The sequence below is a fragment of the Notolepis coatsorum genome, assembly GCF_963971535.1.
Source record: "Notolepis coatsorum genome assembly, chromosome: 2".
Taxonomy (NCBI): Eukaryota; Metazoa; Chordata; class Actinopteri; order Aulopiformes; family Paralepididae; genus Notolepis; species Notolepis coatsorum.
The window spans coordinates 5,753,199-5,777,691 of record NC_140166.1 but is presented as its reverse complement, the minus strand read 5'-3'; the positions used below and the strand labels follow the sequence as shown (position 1 = coordinate 5,777,691).

Genomic DNA, 24,493 nt, shown 5'->3' with positions numbered 1-24,493 from the left:
GGTCCATGAGCGTCTTTTGTTGACTCTTGTTGTGTTGCAGCGCAGGGCACTGGCTGCAGTAGTGGCTCTACTGCCGACAGCCTTATCAACAGTGCTGCACTTCCTGGTTTAATAGCACAGTCTGGTGCGCAGAGATATATATATATATATATATCTGTATGTCATGCATGTCTTAAATGTCATGATTAGATTAGTTTAGATGATTCGATTCGATTCTTATATCTGTATGTTGTGTATGTCATAAATGTCATGAATTGAAAATGGGGGACCCTGATGTAAACAAGACGAAAGTCTTAGGTCTGCATCCCCTTAACAATTGTGTGTATTGAGCCGTACTGTATTGTACCCATTCTGCAATCTGTTAATTAAAATGTTCAATCAATCAGTATATATGTTATTTTTTTTTGGTATAGTGCTTAACCCATTCTCCGCCGATGACGTGTTAACACGTCATTCTCCGCCATGCGTAATCTGCCAACGACGCCGTAAGGCGTCTTTGAGATCAATATTTCATATTTTCGTCATGGTATTCACATTTCACCCACGGAGTCTTGCCTGGTGCTGTAGGACTCCGCTCAACTCTGCAACACTTCAATACCGCCACCTCGTGGCCGATCGACGAGTTTCCAAACCGGAAGTGGCCGGAAGTGCTTGGTCCGTCCACTATTTTCGTCCGGCCACTCGGTGATCGTCCCGGGGCTCAATACAGACACCGTGGATATGGATCTTTGCCATAACTCAATAATCAACATTATTTGGACGTGTATTAGTAATATACAACCCGGCAATGGATCGCATCGATCAACATCCCATAATAGCGATCTTTTTGCTCCACTCTCATCACCCAACGCTACAAGGAGACTGGGGTGAGTTTCAGCGTTTTTCTTTACCATTTTCGATACAAACTGCTCTGATCAATATATCACCCATACTACATGAATCATTTAACGTCGGTCACGGAATTATAAACGACCCCCCCCCCCCCCCGTTCATCCGCGCATGATGAGTCATAACGTCTAGGACCATGCACAGTTGACATTTTTAATCTGGCGTCGATCGGTATCAAACTGCATTTATGGCTATATCTCACGTTCTATGAAATACTGCAGAAAACGATAAAAACATATTTATACTCTAGACTGTATTTTTGTATGAATGTGTGAATGAAAAAGTAAAACGTTCCTACATCCTGAAAGATAGATAATTGATGTTGAATGGGCCATAGTAATGTCAATTTAGCAATACAATTTAAAAAGTTATAGCCCTGCAAAGAAGGTGAACATCTCCATAGACAAATAGAGCTGGCAGAGGATGGTTTAGGATGGGTACAATGCCAGGCAGAGAATGGGTTAACAAGCATAATTTAATGTTGCCCAGTTGTGGCCTGTTGAGGGGCAATACATATCAAAAGTTCCAAAACATCTATTGTGTTTGTATTTGTATGATCCACTATATAAACATAGTAATTATAATATCTACATACATGGCATTTGATTGGAGGCTAGTCTCACTTTGTCCCACAGCAACATTAAAATAGTTTAGATTTGTGTATGTTGTTTATGTAAAAAAAAAATCTTGAAAGTAACACAATAGTTACTTTCTGAAGTAACTAGTTACTTTTATAATTTGTAACTGAGTAAGTAATTTAGTTACTTGTTGGAAGAAGTAACTAGTAACTGTAACTAGTTACTTTTTAAAAGTAACTTGCCCAACACTGCATATAACAGAATATTTTAAATAATAAAGTGCATGATGAGCGGTAACATAGTGGTTATCAAGTCCAGGTAAAGAGCATGGTGCACGTGAGGGGACAGTCGATGAGAGTTTAACAGTCTGACTGCTTGGGGGAAAAAGCTGTTCATAAATCTTGAACTCTTCGCATGTATGGACCGGTATCTCCTCCCTGAGGGAAGGAGCTGAAAGAGGTGATGTGCTGGGTGAGATTGGTCCTTGATAATACACTTGGAGCGGTGGAGGCAGCGGGAGGTGAAGACGGAGGTGATGTTTGGTAGAGGAGTCCCGACGATCCTGCCTGCCGCCTTCACCACCCTCTGTAGAGCCTCTTGCTCTGCCTTTGTGCAGCTGGAGAACCACACAGACACACCGTAGGTCAGCACACTCTCAACCGCATAATGATAAAAGTTGACAAGGAGATTTCGTGGCAGGCCAGCCTGCTTCAGCTTCCTTAGGTAGTATAGGCGTTGCTGAGCTTTCCCGATCACTGAGGCGGTGTTGGTGCTCCAGGACAGGGTCTCACTCACTGAGACCCAGGAACTTGAACTCAGTGACCCTCTCCACTACCTCGTTGTTGATGAGCAGAGGAGAGTGGTCAGGGCTTGATCTTCTGAAATCCACTATGATCTCTCTTGTTTTCTTTATGTTGAGCGCCAGGTTGTAAGGTCTTCCACCTCCCTCCTGTAGGCAGACTCTAGGGCTGACCCCTATTAGTCGATTAGTACAGTGGTTCCCAAAGTCGGGGTCGCGACCCAAAGGTGGGTCGCGACCCAAAGGTGGGCCGCGAGCAGCCACGGGAGGGCCGCGAGATGGTTTTTGTCAGGCCACTGAACTTAGAAGCAGGCCAGGACAGTGTTTCTAGTTGAATTCTAAAATTATATTCTATTGTGTTCTAAAATGTGACTATATGGTTTTATATTAACTTAATAAATAAACAAAAACGAAAAATCTACTTATTTCAACGAGCATTTCAAACTAAATAACAGATTATGCACATAAAACGCTGAAAACAACTGAAGCAACAATAGTATTTTAATGAGGCTATTATTATTATCATTATTATTTTGCAACAAGTTAGCCCTCTCATAAATAGCACATATAAATGAATAACTAACTTGAACTAACTTAATAGGATTGAAGTGATATTTGGCTTAAAAAATCGGTCGCCTGGCAAAAAAAAAGAAAAAAAAGCCTGACGATGTGCATTGGGCCGCGGCTCTCTGACGCCTTATTTTCTGGGTCCCGGCCTGAAAAGTTTGGGAACCCCTGGATTAGTAGACTAATCGGTCGAAAGGAGCCGTAGTCGACTGCCAACCTCTTAGTCGAATTTCTTTTTTGTTTTTTTTTGTTTTTATCATTCAGAAGCGCGGCTAACGCTAATAGCACGCATACCAGAGGCTAACTGCCTACGAAAACAGGCACAGAGGCACTGAAAGAGGATTTCACCCATCTAATGAACACACTAGACTAGACAAATATCAAGATGTATCCATCAGTGGACCAATTGCATGCTTTTGCTCGTGCTCTGCGCTCACAAAATGCGGGGCTTCTATCGATTCCTAGGCTTAAAAAGAAATCCGCCGGCCACAGAGCCTTTGTCTACCGCGCTCCCTACCTGTGGAACAAATTACCTGCCGTCGTCAGGGGCGCCTGCTCTGTCGAAGCTTTTAAATCCCTGCTTAAGACCCATCTTTTCTCTCTCTCCTTCAACCTACCCTGATCTCACCTGGTTGGGGACTGACCTTTAGATTAATCTGTCTAGTTTAGTTAGGATGTCTATTTTCTCCCATGTCTGCTTTTCTGCAGACATGGGAGAACCTTTTAACCTCTGTCTCTGTCTCAACCGGTCCCATGGAACAGCTTCATACCGCCTTCTGTCTGGCCTGCAGTGCTGAACCTTCTGAGTGACTCCTCCTGCCCCCTCGGGGCATACGGCCCTGAGCTATTGTCTTGTATCTCACCCTGTATCCATACGCTTGCAGTAGTTCTATGTATTACTCTATTTCACAATTTTCTTATATACTATGATTCTACTGTCACCATGTATGCATATGCTCACTACATGTATTTATTGCTCCATCTCCGCCCACTACAAACATGGGAACTCTCTAACCCCTGTCCCAACCCAACCCCCCCCCCCCCCCCCCCCCCCCCCCCCATCTCTCTGAGTGCTTGTCTCGTAGTGCTGACCAAGGTGGTGGATGTCTCGGGGTCTTGGCCAAGATTGCAGTGACTGTTCTACGTGCACCACCGAGGCCATGGATCAGCTTCTTACCGTCTTCTGTCAAAGTATTTTGTGGTCCGTCAACGTGGTTTCATTGCTGGGTTAAGTACTTCTATTCTATTCACTTAATATGCTTACTTCATATATCTATTCTATTCACATATATGCTTACCACTTGTATCTATTGCTATGTCCGCCCATTACAATCTTGCAAGCTGTCTAACGCCTGTCCCGTCTCCCTGTCAGTTGCTGTCCCGGAGTGATGACCGGAGTGTCGGACGTCCCGTGATGAAGACCGGGAGGATGCGACCCTCTCTGCGTGCCCTCCTGTCTCCCTGTCTCCGGCTGTCTCGTAGTGATGACCGGAGTGCTGGACGTCCCGCGATGATGACGGGGAGGTTGCGACCCTCTCTGCGCCGCCCCCTGTCCCCCTGTCTCCGGCTGTCTCGGAGTTATGACCGGAGTGTTGAACGTCCCGTGATTAAGACGGGGAGGACGCGACCCTCTTTGCGCCGCCCCTGTGCCTCAAATAGATCCGCTATCAGCTCTATCTTTAATTTTTCTAAATGTTCAGTTGCTATTGCATGCACTCATCTGTGTTTCACTACACACATGAGTGCATGCTTACCAACTGTCCGTCTGCAACACTACTATCACCGACATCTAAGAAGGGATATCCCCCCTTGAATTGGCCCTTCTAAGGTTTCTCTCCTCCACATTGCCTGTGGTGCATTTTTTCCTATTGCTAGGTTTTAGTGAGTTTTTCCTTACCTTCACGTGGGGTATGTCTGGGAGTGTTCGCATTGCATTCATTTATTTTGCATTTATTTAAAATTTGTTGGACCTTATGGTGTTCTTGTTTTGTTTCTTGACTTATTGTGATGTTTCTTCTTGACTTGTTTAAAGAAGATGTGTCTGGCCCATGGGGACATTAACGTGTGTTGTCGGCAGGGCTCGAGACTAACGATGTCCCGTCGTCCCGGGGACGATCAAATATTGATTTGGGACGAACAGAAATCTTTTTTGGGACGCAACCGGGACGGGGAGGATTTTTTCTTTTTTTTCACAGGAAATGTAAATTAGCGACTGTCAGTGCGCGCATATATTGCTGTCAAATGGTGAATCTAAACGTTGCATGATTAGCCGAATCCAATGTCTATCTCCGTCTCCCAAGGCAGCGATACGCTAATCCAACATCAAGCTTCTACCCACCACTCCTCAGCCAGTCGCGCTGCAGCATCAAGCTCCTACCCACCTCTCCGCAGCCAGTCGCGCTCCAGCAGCAGCAGCAGCATCACACCCCAAATGAATCTCGCTCCAAAAAATTAAAACGTGTTAACAGGTGACTAGGTGAGGGAAATCTCTCTTACCTAGGCTTTCTCCACTGTACAAAAACACCGCGAAAAGTAAAATAAATAAAAAAACACGCTATACTGTCACTGTGGCATCCTCTCAGTGAAGCGAGCACTGTAAACAATAAACATGCTGCGCTATTTGAAGAGGGTGAACACAGCAGAAGATGGAGAACAGTCCCAAACTGACCAACAAGGAACTGCATCCACATCCAGCAATACTACCCCAGGCCCAGGGCCTGAGTCTAAGGTGAGGACACATTTAAATCACAGAAGTGTAATGTTAGTCTATTGGAACTGTATAGTTATCGACGCGTTCTAGTTATAGCTGCTTATTATAGCTAACGTTACTGACTAACGTATCAGACTGCCACTGATTAATCCATAGTTCACTATTTTATTCTTATTGTTAATATTATTATATTGTTATTGCTATTTTAGTCCTATATTGACCTAAATGTTTATTGTTGTTCAATGTGAGCGATACATAGTCTGCTCTGTAGTGCCGAATTTCCCTCGGGATTATTAAAGGATTTCGATTCGATTCTATACTAACACGTAATGTTACTACCATTGCAAGTTAATTGGCATAACGTTACATTTATCGAAACGAACGCGGAGAAATAGACGACAGGCTATAGGCAAACTTCACTTCAGCTACACAATGAATCCATATTCAGTGAGGGCCATCTGGAATTTAGCAGCAGTTCGACCAGGAGGACAGCACAATCTAAGGGACATGTTTCATTACTAGTCAAGTGTCATTACTTTAGTTATCAAAGGTGGAATCTCTGGACGCAATGACATTATATAGTTTAAAGCTAAACGACGTTTTTCTTTCTTGTTAGAAGAGGGATAACTTATTCAGTTAGATTTGATTTGATCTTTATTTATCTCTAACATTTTCAACCATAAACACACACATTTGTAATAACAAAAAAAACTAAAACAAAATAAAATACAAATATATTTTCCTATGGAAGGAATAATCAACATGGCTCCAATTGGTTGAACCGTGCACCGTGACCAAATATCCCTATACTAGCACCTTGTTAAACACGTTTATATATATATATATATATATATATATATATATATATATATATATATATATATATATATATATATATTTATTTTTAATCATAATTATTCTTGTGAAATCTTTCCACTTGGGAGCCTTTTGACTAAATCAATTTATTCTCCCCTTAATTCTCTGAATGGTGTTTCTTATGGCAATATAGACTACTATAGACGACAAAACCAAAGTAAAGAAACAACATTTGATTTTTGGGACGGTGACATTCATTTTGGGACGGTTAAAATTGTATTTCGGGACGGTTCTGGGACGGTGGTGAAAAAAGTTAGTCTGGAGCCCTGGTTGTCGGGCCTTACAAATAAATTTGATTTGATTTTGACAAGAAGCCTTCAGTCGACTCCTTCAGACATTAAGCACCCCCCACAGCCCAAATGGAATGATAAAAAAAAAATATATTTTTTTTTGGCGACTAATAGTCGGCTAACGGCAAATTTTGGCCAATCATAGTCGACTATCCAAATCCTTAGTCGGGGACAGCCCTAGCAGACTCATTGTTGTTTGTTATGAGACCCACAACTGTGGTATCGTCTGCGAACTTGATGATGTAATTGGAGAGGTAGGATAAGAGCTTAATATCTTCCGGATAAAAGCTTAATATCTTCAGGATAAGAGCTTAATATCTTCAGGATAAGAGCTTAATATCTTCCGGATAAGAGCTTAATATCTTCCGGATAAGAGCTTAATATCTTGGGGATAAGAGCTAAATATTTTCAGGATAAGAGCTTACTATATTCAGGATAAGAGCTTAATATCTTCAGTATAAGAGCTTAATATATTGGGGATAAGAGCTTAATATCTTCAGGATAAGAGCTTACTATCTTCAGGATAAGAGCTTACTATCTTCAGGATAAGAGCTTAATATCTTGGGGATAAGAGCTTAATAGCTTCAGGATAAGAGCTTACTATCTTGGGGATAAGAGGTTAATACATAGTGGTCATATGTGTCGATATCCATAATGTAACATGTAATCTATTACTCCCTGCAGTAATGCCTTACTTACTGTACATGGCAAGCACCAGATAAAATGTCAGACTTTTACCAAAAAAAGGTAACAGACATTCAAGTTTCAAGTTTCTTTAATAGTTGTCATACAGAAGTACAGAATACTTTTATACAAAATGCTTCTTACTGTTACGCTCCAGAGACTGTGCAAGACAAGATAAGTATGAAATAAAATAACATAGTATAGCATGTAAATTAGAAGTAAAAAAAAATGAGGTCACAGTGTTCAGTATAGACATATGTACAATGTTCGATGCAGAATAGACGTAACTGAGTTACCATATAATATACAATACTGTGCAGTGTACTAATATACAATACTATATAGTGCAAGGCAGAAATGGGATGAGGTGCAATTTAGGTACAATTTACAGTAGGTGTACGAGTTGTAGTGCAAATCCTTTATCAATACATATAAAGTGTGTTTGTGTGATCTAAAGTGTGGAGAGTGGGTGCTGCAGTGTGTTGTTTGTTTAAGTGAGTGTGTGCGTGTGGTGTGTGCATTTGATGGTGTTTATTGTTCGTTTAGCAGCCTGATGGCCTGGGGATAGAAGCTTCTTCTGAGTCTTTCTGTGCTCGCCTTAAGACTCCGGTATCGCTTGCCTGACCGCAGCAGTTCAAAGAGGCAGTTGTTCGGGTGGCTCGAGTCCTTAATAATTCTCTTAGCCTTCCCCTTGCACCGCTTGTTGTAAATGTTCTGGAGGGTGGGAAGCCCCCCTCCAATTGTGCGTTCGGCTGAACGTGTCACTCTTTGTAGTCGGCTACGGTCTTGTGCAGTGCTATTCCCAAACCAGGAGGTGATGTTGCCAGTCAGGATGCTCTCTATTGTACATGAGTAGAAGTTCCTAAGGATCTTCTGACTGACTTGGAACTTCCTTAGGCGCCTGAGGAAGTAGAGGCGTTGTCGTGCCTTCTTCACAACACTGTCAATGTGTGTGGTTCATGTCAAATCCTCGGATATGTGGGCTCCGAGGTACTTGAAACTGTTCACTCTCTCAACCGGTGCCCCGTCGATGCTGAGGGGGCTGTAGTCCTTGATCCCCGACCTCCTGAAGTCCACAATCATCTCTTTTGTTTTGCTGACGTTCAGGGAGAGGCAGTTCTCCTGACACCACTGTGACAGGTTCTCTACCTCTTCCAGGTAGGCCCTTTCGTCGTTGGCAGAGATCAGGCCCACCACTACTGTGTCATCAGCAAATTTGATGATGGTGTTGTTGTTCCGCTGTGCTACGCAGTCATGTGTGTACAGGGAGTAGAGGAGGGGGCTCAGAACACAGCCCTGGGGGGCCCCTATGTTGAGCGTGATGGATGAGGAGGTGCAGTTGCCTGCTCTTACCACCTGGGGTCTGCCCGTCAGGAAGTCCAAGACCCACTGGCAGAGGTCATAGTTCAAGCCCAGGTCCCTGAGCTTGGCTATGAGTTTGGAGGGGACTATGGTATTGAATGCTGAGCTGTAGTCAATGAACAGCATTCTCACATAGTTCCCCTGCCTCTTGTGCAGGTGTGATGCTGCTGTGTGCAGCACATGGGCTATGGCGTCCTCCGTGGACCTGTTGGGGCGATATGCAAATTGCAGAGGGTCCAGGTTGATGGGGAGGGAGGAACATATGTAGCCCTTCACTAGCTTCTCAAAGCACTTCATGGCTATGGAGGTGAGGGCTACAGGGCGGTAGTCGTTGAGGCAAGCGGGCGTAGATTTTTTGGGTACAGGGATGATGGTGGACTTCTTCAGACAGGTGGGGATGACAGCCTGTTCCAAGGACAGGTTGAAGATGTCAGTGAATACCGGGGCCAGTTTTTTACACATACACATTTTACACTCTAATGCAATTAAAGGTGTACTATGTAGTTTTCGGAGAGCCAGAGAAGTGAAACAATTCTCAGATATATTTTCATTTAGTAATTTAGCTGATGCTTTTATCCAAAGCGACTTTCAAGTTCTGTACAACAAGTCAGCACGAAGGGTACAACTCTGGCAGCTAAGGGTCAGTAACATTGTCGAACTTGAGTGCTACAGTCTTGAGTGTATATTAGTAGTAAAGACATATTAGCATAGTAGGTAATAATATAGGCAAGGCCGATTTCTAAGTAACAGAGTGCATTAGACACGGCAACATGCACCTTTAACCCCTAGACATGGTAGAGTGCACCTTTAACCATAGACATGGCAGAGTGCACTTTCATTCTGCTTTTAGATTAATTAATGGTGATAGTTACTCAGCATTGCCTCCTGTATGATAAGGTGGGTTGGTCTGACCAGAAAGACAAAATAGACATTAGTATCTGTTTATCTTTAAAGTCATTCATTGAAAATTGCCACCAGTTATTACATTGATGCTAGGTTGGAATGATGGTCCTTATCTGACCGACTGAAATTATTGACTTACACTTAACCGTTTCTGCGCCAATAACGAGTATACTCAGAGTATACTCGTTATTGGCCGCCAATCTAATAATGCCAATAACTAAGGATGTCCCGATCGCATTTTCTGGCTCCTGATCCGAACCCCGATCATGTGATTTTGAGTATCTGCCAATACCGATCTTTCCCGATCCGATCTTTCACATTAGTAACCAATTTGACGCATTTTTGCCCTGTGTTGCCTCAATAGCCCCGCCTCGAGCACGGTGGCTCACATTACATTCATCCTGAGCCCCTTCATACGAGAAGTATTAAAAGTTTCAATCTGTTTGCACATTAGTATACATTCACAGTGTTCGACTTATGTAATGATTTGCTCCATTTTGGTCTGAAATGCCGACGATAATCCTCACAAAGCGAATAACGACATAGCTCCGCAGTTAACAACAGCTGAACAGCAACAATTAAATGCCCCCACACTGCAGACACAGACTAAAACATGAATGTCATCATGATTCATGACACAAAAGCATACCAAAAACACTCATAAACCAGCAGCCAATTAATTGTAGTAAATCAGGACTCACCACTTCTCTGTTGATGAATGTCACATCAGCAACAAAAACCTCTTGCATTGAACAACGTTAACAAAACGTCGCCAACCGGCTAAATCCAAGAACAAAAAAACTAGGGATGCTCGATATTGGCTTTTTTACCGATACCGATAATCCGATATTGTCCAACTCTTAATTTCGATACCGATACCGATACCGATATCAACCGATACCGATATATGCAGGGTTTCCCCCCAAAAAAACTGAATAATTTCAGGTAACTAATAATTTCACTGGATGCATTCAAAAGGCTTTCTAAATGTAAGCATTATCTGTGCAAAATATGATAATTAAAAAAGTAAAAATTAACATTACATATCTCTTGTTGTTGAATTAAACCAACATGCATACTTTTGACAATAAATAAAATAAGAATGGGTTCTTACTTGCTTGCCTGGGTAAATAAAGGTAAAAAAAAAAAAAAAAAAAAAAAAAAATTGTTATTTTTTTTTTTTTTTTTTTATCGATACCGATATTTTCCGATATCACATTTTACTGCCGATATCGGCCGATAATATCGGTCGGCCGATAATATCGGACATCCCTACAAAAAACCAATGAACCACTTCGGTCCGCTGTTCATTTGCGGGCGTTGTGGATAAAAATAATTGCATCATCCACCGTTGATGGCTTCAGAGCTGTTCCCCTCTCCTCGAGCGTTCTTCTCCCTGCGGTCAAAATGCTTCAAAAATGCAGCTTTCCCAGATGCATTGGGAACTTTTCAAAAGCTCTCCCTTTACTATTTTATCTGTTAGCTTATCCATCTTGACTCAGACACGAGGCTCGCACTCTCTGATCTGATGATACAATAAATAAATGAATGATGATATGTAATTTAAAACCAAAACTAAGGCCTCAGTATGAGTTTAAGACGTGAACATGGTCATGTTTGTTGAATAATAAAAAATAAAAAATATATATATTAAAAAATATATTTTTTTCCCGATTTTGTTTTCCTGATCCCGATCTTCTGAAAATCATGTGATCGGCCCCCAATCCCGATCACGTGATCGGAACATCCCTACCAATAACGAGTTTTATAACTCGCGTTCTAGGAATTACTGCTCTACACTCTAAAAACATACTTATATTCACGACGGTATTACACACGACAATGTATGAATGGGAAAATATAACGTTCCCACATCGGGAACGATAGATACCCGATGTTGAATGGGCCATAGTAATGTCGATATAGCTATAATATTTAAAAAGTTATAGCCCTGCAAAGAAGGTGAGCGACTCCATAGGCTTACAGCACTGGCAGTGAGAGGTATAAGATGCTCATGATGCGAGGCACTCATTATGTTAAGGTCCTACGAGTTCAGTCTCAACTTGGTTAGTCTGCCTTTTGTTTTGATGCACCAGCATCCTGGAATGATATTCATCTCACTCTAAAAATCAATATCCCACTATCCTATGGACAATTTAAGAACATGATCACAAACCTCCCTACCTCAGTATGTAACCGTTTGTATTTGTAATCTCAACGACATTGAAAATTAGGGTAAAACCTCAATGTCCCTTTTTCGAGAATAAATAAACTGGTGCTAGGGTTGTTATCATTACATATTGCACCTTTGCACCAGTGAGACAATAGAGACATAGGAGGACAGAGACAGTGAGACAATAGAGACATAGGAGGACAGGGACAGTGAAACAATAGAGACATAAGAGGACAGGGACAGTGAAACAATAGAGACATAGGAGGACAGGGACAGTGAAACAATAGAGACATAGGAGGACAGGGACAGTGAAACAATAGAGACATAGGAGGACAGGGACAGTGAGACAATAGAGACATAGGAGGACAGGGACAGTGAAACAATAGAGACATAGGAGGACAGGGACAGTGAAACAATAGAGACATAGGAGGACAGGGACAGTGAAACAATAGAGACATAGGAGGACAGGGACAGTGAGACAATAGAGACATAGGAGGACAGGGACAGTGAAACAATAGAGACATAGGAGGACAGGGACAGTGAGACAATAGAGACATAGGAGGACAGGGACAGTGAAACAATAGAGACATAGGAGGACAGGGACAGTGAGGCAATAGAGACATAGGAGGACAGAGACAGTGAGACAATAGAGACATAAGAGGACAGGGACAGTGAAACAATAGAGACATAGGAGGACAGGGACAGTGAAACAATAGAGACATAGGAGGACAGGGACAGTGAAACAATAGAGACATAGGAGGACAGGGACAGTGAAACAATAGAGACATAGGAGGACAGGGACAGTGAGACAATAGAGACATAGGAGGACAGGGACAGTGAAACAATAGAGACATAGGAGGACAGGGACAGTGAAACAATAGAGACATAGGAGGACAGGGACAGTGAGACAATAGAGACATAGGAGGACAGGGACAGTGAAACAATAGAGACATAGGAGGACAGGGACAGTAAAACAATAGACATATAGAGGACAGTGACACAATAGACATAGGGGGACAGGTATGAAGGAGAAGTGATAAACCGCAGTGTCTACTGTCTAGAAAGTAGGACTAGAATGCCGTCTGTCCCTCCATCATCCATCTACCCGTCCATACTTTTATCCACCCACCCATCTCTCCATCATCCATCCATCCATCCATCCATCCATCCATCCATCCATCCATCCATCCATCCATCCATGGCTCCATCCATCCACTCAATGATCTGTCCATCTTCCCAACCTATCCAACACCTCCCCTCACCGATGTGGTGGTGTGGCAGTGTGAGTGCCTTGAGCATGCTGAGCCAGTAGGTGAGGTGGCTGAGCTGGGTCTCGTAGCTCTCCTCCAGGTTGAACAGGACCAGGTGGATGGCCGTCGGGTCGTTGGCCGCAAAGTAGTCGTAGGTGCAGTAGAACACCGGGTTGCCCGAGAACTCCCACACACTGAAGTCCCCCACGCCTGTACGAGAAATACAGACACTGTGCATTTAAAAAGGAACACACCAACATTATGGAACATGCGCTTACCGTCTTCTCCAGAGTCAGACAAGAAGATAAAATACCAATTCATCTCTCTTTTTTTTTTTTAAATATATTTTTAAGGACATTTTTAAGTGCATTTTATTGACAGGACAGTTTGGAAATTGGGAGAGAGAGAGATGGGCAGGACATGCAACACATGTCCTGGGCCGGATTCGAACCCAGGACATTGCGATTACGCTACAAGCATATATATACGTGGTGCGCAACCGGGGCGCGTGTAGCTTAATCCCAGCGGAAGAGTGCAAGAGCGCTTCCGCATTCTTCGCCATACGCCAGTACGGTAATGCGCATTTCCTTTTCCTTCGCCCAGGTGCTCGCGCGTGCGCATGCGCATGAGATCCCCGCTTGGTTCGCCGCTTTGGTTCATATTAATCACATATTAACACGCTGTGCAGTGGCGGTTGGAATGCCCCACGGGCCCTGAGGCGAGATTGACAGCTCTTGACAGCTCGGGCCAGCTCGGGCCCCCCCCCCCCCTCCCCCCCCCCACCCACACCACCTGACCCGGCACCGGGACATCCCTCCCTCCTCCCACGTGTGCGCAACACGGACATTAATAAGAACGCTTCAATAAGGAAGGTCACGGAGCATGGAGGGTCATAAAAAAATAAAGTGATCAAATCGCTTTTGTCTTCTCTCTTCTACTGTGAAGCCAAGCTTGGTCATGCAGGTCTCTCTCCCATCTCTCTCCTATGATCCCAATATCTCTCGCACACAATTCTGGAAATTCCTGGAATAGTGGAATAAAACAGGAAAAACGTTTCAGCACCACGGAGAGTGTTCTCTGCACTGCAGCAGCTATATAAAGCAGGCCCCAGGCTCGCCACAACAGTGGATTTAAAAGCCTTTTATAGATAATTAATTTGTATCGCAACGGAGTCACGGATCTAGTCGTGCCACGTAGCATTATGTAGACAAAATTCATATAGAATAAACAAGTCTAAAACAAAGACTTTTAAACGAAGTTTAGCCTATTAAATCATTTTATAAGCATTCGTTTAATAAAGTTTTCAATCAATCAATCAATCAAGCCTGACAGCGTGGGGACAGAGAGGGGACAGAGAGAGGAGAGGAGAGGAGAGGAGAGGAGAGGAGAGGAGAGGAGAGGAGAGGAGAGGAGAGGAGAGGAGGGGAGGGGAGGGGAGGGGAGGGGAGGGCTGGTGTTCTGCAGATTGTTGCTTCAGTGTTCTCACGCAGACCACAAATAAACGAACGCTTATAAAATGATTTAATAGGCTAAACTTCGTTTAAAAGTCTTTGTTTTAGACTTGTTTATTCTATTTGAATTTATTCGACATAATGCTACGTGGCACGACTAGATCCATGACTCCGTTGCGATACAAATAAATTATCTATAAAAGTGCCCTATCTTTTAAATCCATCCACTGCTGTGGCGAGCCTGGGGCGAGCCTTTATCGCTACCGGGAAAACATAGGGAGAACATAGGGGGCCCGGAGAACATAGAACCCTTTTGGAACATGGGAAACATAGGGGGCCCGGGGAACATAGGACCCTTTTGGAACATGGGAAACATAGGGGGCCCGGGGAACATAGGACCCGGGCCCCGGGGCATGGCGCAATGCAGTCTGTCATCCAGTCCCACGAACGAACGGCAACTCCATTCAGTCCCGGGCCGGGCCCGGGCCCTAGACCCCCCGCGGGCCCTAAGGCGGCTGCCTCAGTCGCCTCGCCTATATATCCGCGGCTGACGCTGTGGTTCATATTAATCACATATTAACGCTAACGCGCCATATTAGCACACATATATACACGCGATGGACGCAGCAGGCGATCATATTAATCACATATTAACACGCTTTGGTTCATATTAATCACATATTAACGCTAACGCGCCATATTAGCACACATATATACACGCGATGGACGCAGCAGGCGATCACTGCTACTGTTATTCAGCCGCGCCGAGGTACATGATTGATTGAGTAGTTCATACAAGACATTATCCTCTAAGCCAAGCTGCACTTTAACATAGGCCTGGGTTGTTTTTATTTCTGTTAGCGCTGCCACTCTGCAGTAAACAGACATCACTGATATAGAGTGTCTGGTCAGTAACATGGGTCTAGAACCCACCTCACCCCTGCCCACTTTGACAACCTAGGATGGCGTAGAGTAGACGACAGAGTACATTTTCCTTTTTGAAAATCATCTGACATGAAGGCGTGTGACGTACCTGGGTTGGTCATTACCATTATTACTGTATTTATGACACCTTCTGAACATCAGGTTAGTATATTTAATGTGTTGTTTTGTATATGATGTGTGTGTGTGTGTGAACATGAGAGTAATGCTGTCTCTTCTCTCCCTGTCAGGTGCTGCCCATCCCTACTGAAGAGTGCTGATTGCCTGATGAATGACAGCTGATGGCAATCAATCTCGAGAGGGATGGGTAGCCAAATACCTGACAGCACACACACGTCTCGGCGCCTTATTGTGTCACTTGCCGGTGATCACGGTGTTGGAGGTTGCCTGTGGTTGCCACTGTGGTGGAACTATGCTCTATTTTTCCCTGTTGTATTATATTGGCCTTGTCTCCATAATTATATGGGACTGTGTGTTCCTTCTGTTCACACTGCTACCTGGTAGGTGTCTCTGCTAGCGTTGCTACCAGGTATATATATATAGATTGGCCTCTGTGTAAATTGACACATTCATGGGGGAGCACATCTATATGATTGGCCTTATCATTTGATTCCTACTGTTGCTGTTTGTCTGTATGTGTACCGGGTTTGTCCTCCCCTTACCTTTTTCCCTTTGTGTGATCTAGGGTTCAGTATAACAAAGCAGGATAGCCGGACCAGCACTCACAGGTTCAATGTTTTTTTAATTGGCAGCCTGAATCAAAGCAGACATGTTTCGGACTAATGTCCTTCTTCAGTGGTATGGCTAGCACTGGAAATGCATTCAAGGTGATGATTAAATACACCTGGCAGGTAAATGACACGGCAGGAAATGACATCACAACGCAGGTGTGCCTATGCAATATGACTAAATGAATGACCTATCAAAATAGAGTACAATCATAATTTATACATATGTATAGATATATCTATATCTATCATCAATAAATATTTATAAACAATACAATACAAAACGAAACAAAATTACCAGAAACTTGATAACATATAACATGCCCTTTCATTTATAGGGCTAATTGAGCCACTTTACTTGAATTGAATTAATTTATTTCAAATTATCCATAGGGCATCTAGTTTGGCAACAAACAACATCTTAAATCAGACCAGAAATAACAATGTGGGAGTAAGGAGGTTAAAGGAAACAGGTTAAGACGTTCTCTTCATTCATACCTTTAGGTTCGATACAATTAAACAGGTGGATATAATAACATTCACGTTGCAGCAGCAGCTTGTGTCTGTCTCCACCTCGCGCTGGCCTGAGTACTAGCTCTAGTCCCATATATTTGAGGTCGTTGACGGTATGCTTACACTTAGAGAAATGCCGAGCTACCGATGACTTGACATCTAAATTCCTCACAGCACATTTGTGTTCACTTATTCTTGATTTAAAGGCTCTCGTTGTTTTGCCCACATAGGAAAAATTACAAGGACATTTTAGCAAATACACCAGATTGGACGAATTACACGTTATCCGTCCTTTGACTCGGATATTTTTCCCCGTTTTTGGATGTGCGAAAAATTTATCTTTAATCATACCCTGGCACTGAACACAGGATTGGCAGGGAAAATTTCCGTCTGGGATGTTGGACATAAAATGAGAAGGTTTCTTTAAGGGCAAATCAGTTTTGACTAGGAGATTAGATAAATTTGCTTGTCTCTTGTAAAAATAGTTAGGCGAATGCTGAAACGCTGTCCCTATAAGAGGGTCGGACTGCAGAATATGCCAATGTTTATTGACAATAGTCCGCGTGTCTCTCGTAATAGGGCTGTAAGTAGACACGAAAGATACTTTGTCAGGTTTATCTTCTTTCTTTCTGGGGGTAAACAACGTGGCCCTGTCGATATGCTTGGTTTTATTAAAGGCTTTTAGTGTCAAATCAGCACTATATCCTCTCTCGTGGAAACTGCCACGGAGTACCTTTGCTTGTGCAATAAATGTATCGTCAGTATCACATATTCTCTTATAGCGAAGTATTTGGCTATAAGGAAGACTGTTCTTCAAGGCTGGGGTGTGATAACTAGAATAATGTAAGAACGAGTTACGATCCGTCTCCTTTTTAAAAACCTCTGTGTGTAATGAGATGCCATCTGGGGCTTTCTTGATCAAAACATCGAGGAAGGGTAAATTATACATATCAAACTTTAATGTAAACTTTATCGTTCTTCTACAGGAGTTCAGGTACTCAAGGAAGGCAAAAAGTTCGGATGATGAACCAGACCAAATAAAAAACAGATCGTCAATATAGCGCATATACGATTTGACACATTTCTCAAACGGGTTATTATTAAAGATATGATCCACTTCATATTTGGACATATAAAGATTGGCTAGGTTCACAGCGGCTGGAGAGCCCATGCTGAGGCCTCTGTTTTGTAAATAGTATTTATCTTGGAATCTAAAATAGTTTCTAGTTAGAACTAGATCCGTTAAACTAACCAGCGCTTCTGTAGGGGGGAGTAATACTTCCCTCGAGTTTAAATAAAAACTCAGCGCGTCCAGCGCATCTGCATGTGGAATGCTGGGGTAAAGGCTGACTACATCTATGGTAACTAGTAAGTCTGTAGGACTAATGTTGCAGGACGAGAGCCTGTTCAAAAAAGTAGTAGTATCCTTCAAGTAACCACGCTGAGAAGAGGCCAAATCCTTAATATGCGCATCAATGAACTGAGAGATTTTTTCTGTGGCAGAGCCAATACCGGAAACAATAGGTCTACCAGGAGGGTTAATCATATCCTTATGGATTTTAGGTAAAGTGTAAATAATAGGAGTAACCGGGTACTCTACGAACATAAACTTGAATTCATTTTCTGTAATTGCCTCAGACAATCTCAGGCTTTTAAGGACCGTTTTGATTTCCGTAGAAAATCTGAACACAGGGTCTGAATTTAGAAGGGTATATACCTCAATCTCATTCAATTGTCTGTTTATCTCAGATATATACGAGCTCTTGTTTTGGAGCACGATACCAGACCCCTTGTCAGCTTTTCTAAAAATTAAATCTTCCTTCTTCATGAGCTCCTTCAGTGCTGCAGACTCCGATTCAAGTAAATTTGGATAAAGATGGGCTTTGTGACTGGTCTCACATAACTTAAGGACATCATTTTGTACTAATCTGCAGAAAGTTTCAACTGAGGGAGGATTGAGATGGGGAGTAAACAGACTACGGGGTTTAAATACTTTTCTTTTAAAGGTGTCTGGCTCTATCTCAGGCCTAGCATCAGCATCATCATCACTTATCAACACATTTTCATTAGCGTATTGAGTTCTCTTATCAAACCCTCTGGCATAAAATGCTTTCAACTTAATATTTCTAAAAAACTTAAATAGTTCTACCTTAGTAGTAAATGCATCCACCTTGCGGGCTGGTACAAAAGATAAACCTTTAGACAGGATATTATGATGTGGGTCGCTCAATAATACATCTGAAATGTTGACAATGTTAGATGTAATGCTCATCACCGGAACCGTGGATTTTTTCCTCTGGCCCCGCCTCGTCTTCCTATGGGTTCTCTCTCCGGTCGGGGCGGGAGCGGAGCGTCCTGCTCGCCTCGAAAAACAGACTGGCTCCGGAGCGGGTATCTGCCTGGCTGAGAGGGCGCCTCGTCGGAGCTCACCGCTGTGGAGGAGGAGTCGGTATGTCGTTGCCTGTCTCTGGGCTGCCAAGTCGGCCTGCGGTTCCTGGAAGGTGGATTGTGGAGCCATGGATACACCATATGTGTTGCGTAGTCTTGAACATCTCTTCTCCTCTTGGCTCTCTTGTGCAGTTCGATGTCCTGTTTATACTTATCAAGTTTCTGGTTCACTGACACGAGCAGTTCGGTCAGTTGGTCAGGGGTTAGAATAGTTTTAATTTCTTCCTCTAACAAGGCAAGATCCTCTCTGACTTTGGCTAATTTAGAGCCTTCATTATCTATGATTAAAAGCAGTAGATCCATGGAACACTTATCCAGGATCGAACACCACTTTTCACAGAACTCAGGTGAATCTCTTCCCAGCGTGGGTTCTTTGTTGATGCGAAGGCCCCTCGGTATAATGGCATCCTGCCAGTAATTGGTGAGGGTCGTACCGTGGAGTAGGGTACGCGTCTCTCTCTGCCTTAGACTTGAGAGCGACAAGGCCAGTGCTTCTCTTCCTTTGGGTGGAGCAGGTGCCGAACTCTCTGGCACTGGGAATAAGCTGCAGATTCTGTCGCTTTCCCCCTTGGAAAAAGCAAAGCCTCTTTTCTCCATGTTTAGCAGTATGAGCTGCTGTCGTCCTCCAGGGAATTGGGTTCGTAGAAAAATGTTTGGAGCTGCAGGTCTCGAAAGCTATTTGGGTAGCTTTGAATCAATATAGTCAAGTTAGACCGCGCTCACAAGTACTCACACTGGGTGCTGTAATCCCATAAAGTTTATGTTCGTAGAGTACCCGGTTACTCCTATTATTTACACTTTACCTAAAATCCATAAGGATATGATTAACCCTCCTGGTAGACCTATTGTTTCCGGTATTGGCTCTGCCACAGAAAAAATCTCTCAGTTCATTGATGCGCATATTAAGGATTTGGCCTCTTCTCAGCGTGGTTACTTGAAGGATACTACTACTTTTTTGAACAGGCTCTCGTCCTGCAACATTAGTCCTACAGACTTACTAGTTACCATAGATGTAGTCAGCCTTTACCCCAGCATTCCACATGCAGATGCGCTGGACGCGCTGAGTTTTTATTTAAACTCGAGGGAAGTATTACTCCCCCCTACAGAAGCGCTGGTTAGTTTAACGGATCTAGTTCTAACTAGAAACTATTTTAGATTCCAAGATAAATACTATTTACAAAACAGAGGCCTCAGCATGGGCTCTCCAGCCGCTGTGAACCTAGCCAATCTTTATATGTCCAAATATGAAGTGGATCATATCTTTAATAATAACCCGTTTGAGAAATGTGTCAAATCGTATATGCGCTATATTGACGATCTGTTTTTTATTTGGTCTGGTTCATCATCCGAACTTTTTGCCTTCCTTGAGTACCTGAACTCCTGTAGAAGAACGATAAAGTTTACATTAAAGTTTGATATGTATAATTTACCCTTCCTCGATGTTTTGATCAAGAAAGCCCCAGATGGCATCTCATTACACACAGAGGTTTTTAAAAAGGAGACGGATCGTAACTCGTTCTTACATTATTCTAGTTATCACACCCCAGCCTTGAAGAACAGTCTTCCTTATAGCCAAATACTTCGCTATAAGAGAATATGTGATACTGACGATACATTTATTGCACAAGCAAAGGTACTCCGTGGCAGTTTCCACGAGAGAGGATATAGTGCTGATTTGACACTAAAAGCCTTTAATAAAACCAAGCATATCGACAGGGCCACGTTGTTTACCCCCAGAAAGAAAGAAGATAAACCTGACAAAGTATCTTTCGTGTCTACTTACAGCCCTATTACGAGAGACACGCGGACTATTGTCAATAAACATTGGCATATTCTGCAGTCCGACCCTCTCATAGGGACAGCGTTTCAGCATTCGCCTAACTATTTTTACAAGAGACAAGCAAATTTATCTAATCTCCTAGTCAAAACTGATTTGCCCTTAAAGAAACCTTCTCATTTTATGTCCAACATCCCAGACGGAAATTTTCCCTGCCAATCCTGTGTTCAGTGCCAGGGTATGATTAAAGATAAATTTTTCGCACATCCAAAAACGGGGAAAAATATCCGAGTCAAAGGACGGATAACGTGTAATTCATCCAATCTGGTGTATTTGCTAAAATGTCCTTGTAATTTTTCCTATGTGGGCAAAACAACGAGAGCCTTTAAATCAAGAATAAGTGAACACAAATGTGCTGTGAGGAATTTAGATGTCAAGTCATCGGTAGCTCGGCATTTCTCTAAGTGTAAGCATACCGTCAACGACCTCAAATATATGGGACTAGAGCTAGTACTCAGGCCAGCGCGAGGTGGAGACAGACACAAGCTGCTGCTGCAACGTGAATGTTATTATATCCACCTGTTTAATTGTATCGAACCTAAAGGTATGAATGAAGAGAACGTCTTAACCTGTTTCCTTTAACCTCCTTACTCCCACATTGTTATTTCTGGTCTGATTTAAGATGTTGTTTGTTGCCAAACTAGATGCCCTATGGATAATTTGAAATTAATTAATTCAATTCAAGTAAAGTGGCTCAATTAGCCCTATAAATGAAAGGGCATGTTATATGTTATCAAGTTTCTGGTAATTTTGTTTCGTTTTGTATTGTATTGTTTATAAATATTTATTGATGATAGATATAGATATATCTATACATATGTATAAATTATGATTGTACTCTATTTTGATAGGTCATTCATTTAGTCATATTGCATAGGCACACCTGCGTTGTGATGTCATTTCCTGCCGTGTCATTTACCTGCCAGGTGTATTTAATCATCACCTTGAATGCATTTCCAGTGCTAGCCATACCACTGAAGAAGGACATTAGTCCGAAACATGTCTGCTTTGATTCAGGCTGCCAATTAAAAAAACATTGAACCTGTGAGTGCTGGTCCGGCTATCCTGCTTTGTTATACTGAACTTTATGGGATTACAGCACCCAGTGTGAGTACTTGTGAGCGCGGTCTAACTTGACTATTGTGATCTAGGGTTGAAATCCCCTAATAACATCCCCTTTTCCCCCTTGGGGAACAGGCCGTGGGTTGGAAGCCCCACACCTAATAAATACAATTTACCATCTGAAAACGTCTTTGTTTACTATCTGCCTACCCGGGACTGTTTTGAGAAGCATTTTTCTACTGAGGGGGTTGTTTTTTGCTCATGTAACACGTGCCCAGATTACTATCTTGTATGGTCAATAGACCTCTGTACATGACAAGGCGTAACACATTTTTGTTGTTAATATGATTTATATTACTGGTAGTTCATACAAGACATTATCCTCTAAGCCAAGCTGCACTTTAACATAGGCCTGGGTTGTTTTTATTTCTGTTAGCGCTGCAGATATAACAAAGAGGTCTAGCTGAGTCAATGTTGGCGGTTTTGTTGAACATTTGTACGTCACAGGAGAGAAACCGTGTATTCAAAGAAAGCTATTAAAATAGTCTTTGAATCTAAATATACTTTCTTTGTTAAATTTGTCATAATGTAGCATTTGTGTGTGTAACGTACTGTACAAAATAAATGTTTTTTCACAGGAAATTCACTATTATTTTACAGATTACTTTTGTTTTTCTACTTTAAGTGTAAATGCCATACAAATATAGTAAATTACCTTTTATCAAAATATTAACCATTAAATAAAGGTTGTAATTAGGGCTGTCAGTTTATCTGTATGTCATTATGTCCTGATGAATTGAAAATGGGGGACCCTGATGTAAACAAGACGAAAGTCTTTCTCTGGTCTGCATCCCCTTAACAATTGTGTGTATTGAGCCGTACTGTATTGTACCCATTCTGCAATCTGTTATTTTCATTCAATCAATTTCATTCAATCAATTTTATGAATGACCGAAAAAACAATGTTACAAAGTAAAGTTGACAGCTGCATTGTGTTATCGTTACAATGTACAGGGAAATAACATTATGGCGTTGCGAGTGAATCGCGTCGCGATAATATACATGTATTCCATAATATGTAAAGTACAGTTGACAGCTGCGTTGTGTTAACGTTACAATGTACAGGGAAATAACATTATGTGGTCCTCGTTTGGATAATATGTAAAGTACAGTTGACAGCGAGTGAATCGCGTCGCGATAATATATGTATTCCATAATATGTAAAGTACAGTTGACAGCTGCGTTGTGTTAACGTTACAATGTACAGGGAAATAACATTATGTGGTCCTCGTTTGGATAATATGTAAAGTACAGTTGACAGCTGCGTTGTGTTACGTTGCAATGTACGCGGAAATGCTGCGTTGTGTTGCAATGTACTACATGCATTCCATTTCGGCGTCTGAGCGGGGGGAAAGAAAATGCGCATTTGGAGGGCGTTACCGCGGCCAATCAGGGCAAAATGCGGAAGCGCTCTTGCACTCTTCCGCTGGGATTAAGCTACACGCAACCGGGGCGCCCCGATACCAATTCATCTCTGTGCGTTCAGTAGAAAGCTATACAGCTGCAAGCTAGCCTAGCTTGGCACAAATTAATGGAAAGTGGATATGGACCCCTAGCCTAGCTCAAAACTCTGGGAGTTGGCCAACAGCTAAGCTAGCTGTTCCATTCATTTGAGCTAAGCTAGGCTAGATTTGCATTTTCCTTGATTGAACCTCATCAGCTGCTCCCTGCTCCATTTCATTACACTTGTTATAAACTCACGTGTAAAAAGTGAAGCAAACCCAACACTGACCGTTGATGTTGGCGTTCTGGATGTCGATGGCCTTGGTGGCCTGGTCGTCAGCCGAGGACAGGCTGCCGTGGACGGGGGAGAAGACCTCCAGCACCCCCTTGGTCAAGCTGGGCTCAAACATCATGCTACGGCTCCGAACACTAACGTTCTCACAGCCGGGGTAGAGGTTGGATATGCTCACAGACACTGGAGAGAGAGAGAGAGAGAGAGAGAGAGAGACACACACACACACACACACCATATAATTGACAGAATAAAAAACAATGCATAAATTGCAGACATAATAGGTATAAAAGACAATAAAAGTACACAACATAAGTGTAAAAACAGTATCAGTACACAACATGAGTGTAAAAACACTATCACTACACAACATGGGTGTAAAAACACTATCGGTAAACAACACGAGTGTAAAAGCAGTGGACCTCATGATTAAAAGTGTATGCAAGTATCTTCGTAAGAAGTTCGTAGAAACACATTTACGAAAATCCTCCTCCGGATGCCTGAACGTGTGAAACGGTGTTCGTAAGTGAGCAAAATGTACTCTGCTGAATGAAGAACGTTACTCATTCTTCAACTGGAAGCGCGTTCTCGTACACCTGAATTTGCATACAGACACGCCGTGCCAGCTCCTTATAAG

At 42.6% G+C, this 24,493-nt stretch overlaps 1 protein-coding gene across 2 annotated transcripts in view; it reads right to left on the bottom strand.

Annotated features, from left to right (window-relative positions):
- dapk1 (death-associated protein kinase 1) overlaps window positions 1-24,493 on the bottom strand; it is a 297,329-nt gene that overhangs the window by 47,013 nt on the left and 225,823 nt on the right. For both annotated transcript variants that reach the window (XM_084338233.1, XM_084338234.1), the window contains 2 exons: window positions 23,854-24,039; window positions 13,093-13,290 (listed from right to left, as the gene is read on the bottom strand). In XM_084338233.1, the coding sequence (XP_084194359.1) occupies window positions 13,093-13,290; window positions 23,854-24,039 (384 nt within the window). The remainder of the gene's footprint in view (window positions 1-13,092; window positions 13,291-23,853; window positions 24,040-24,493) is intronic.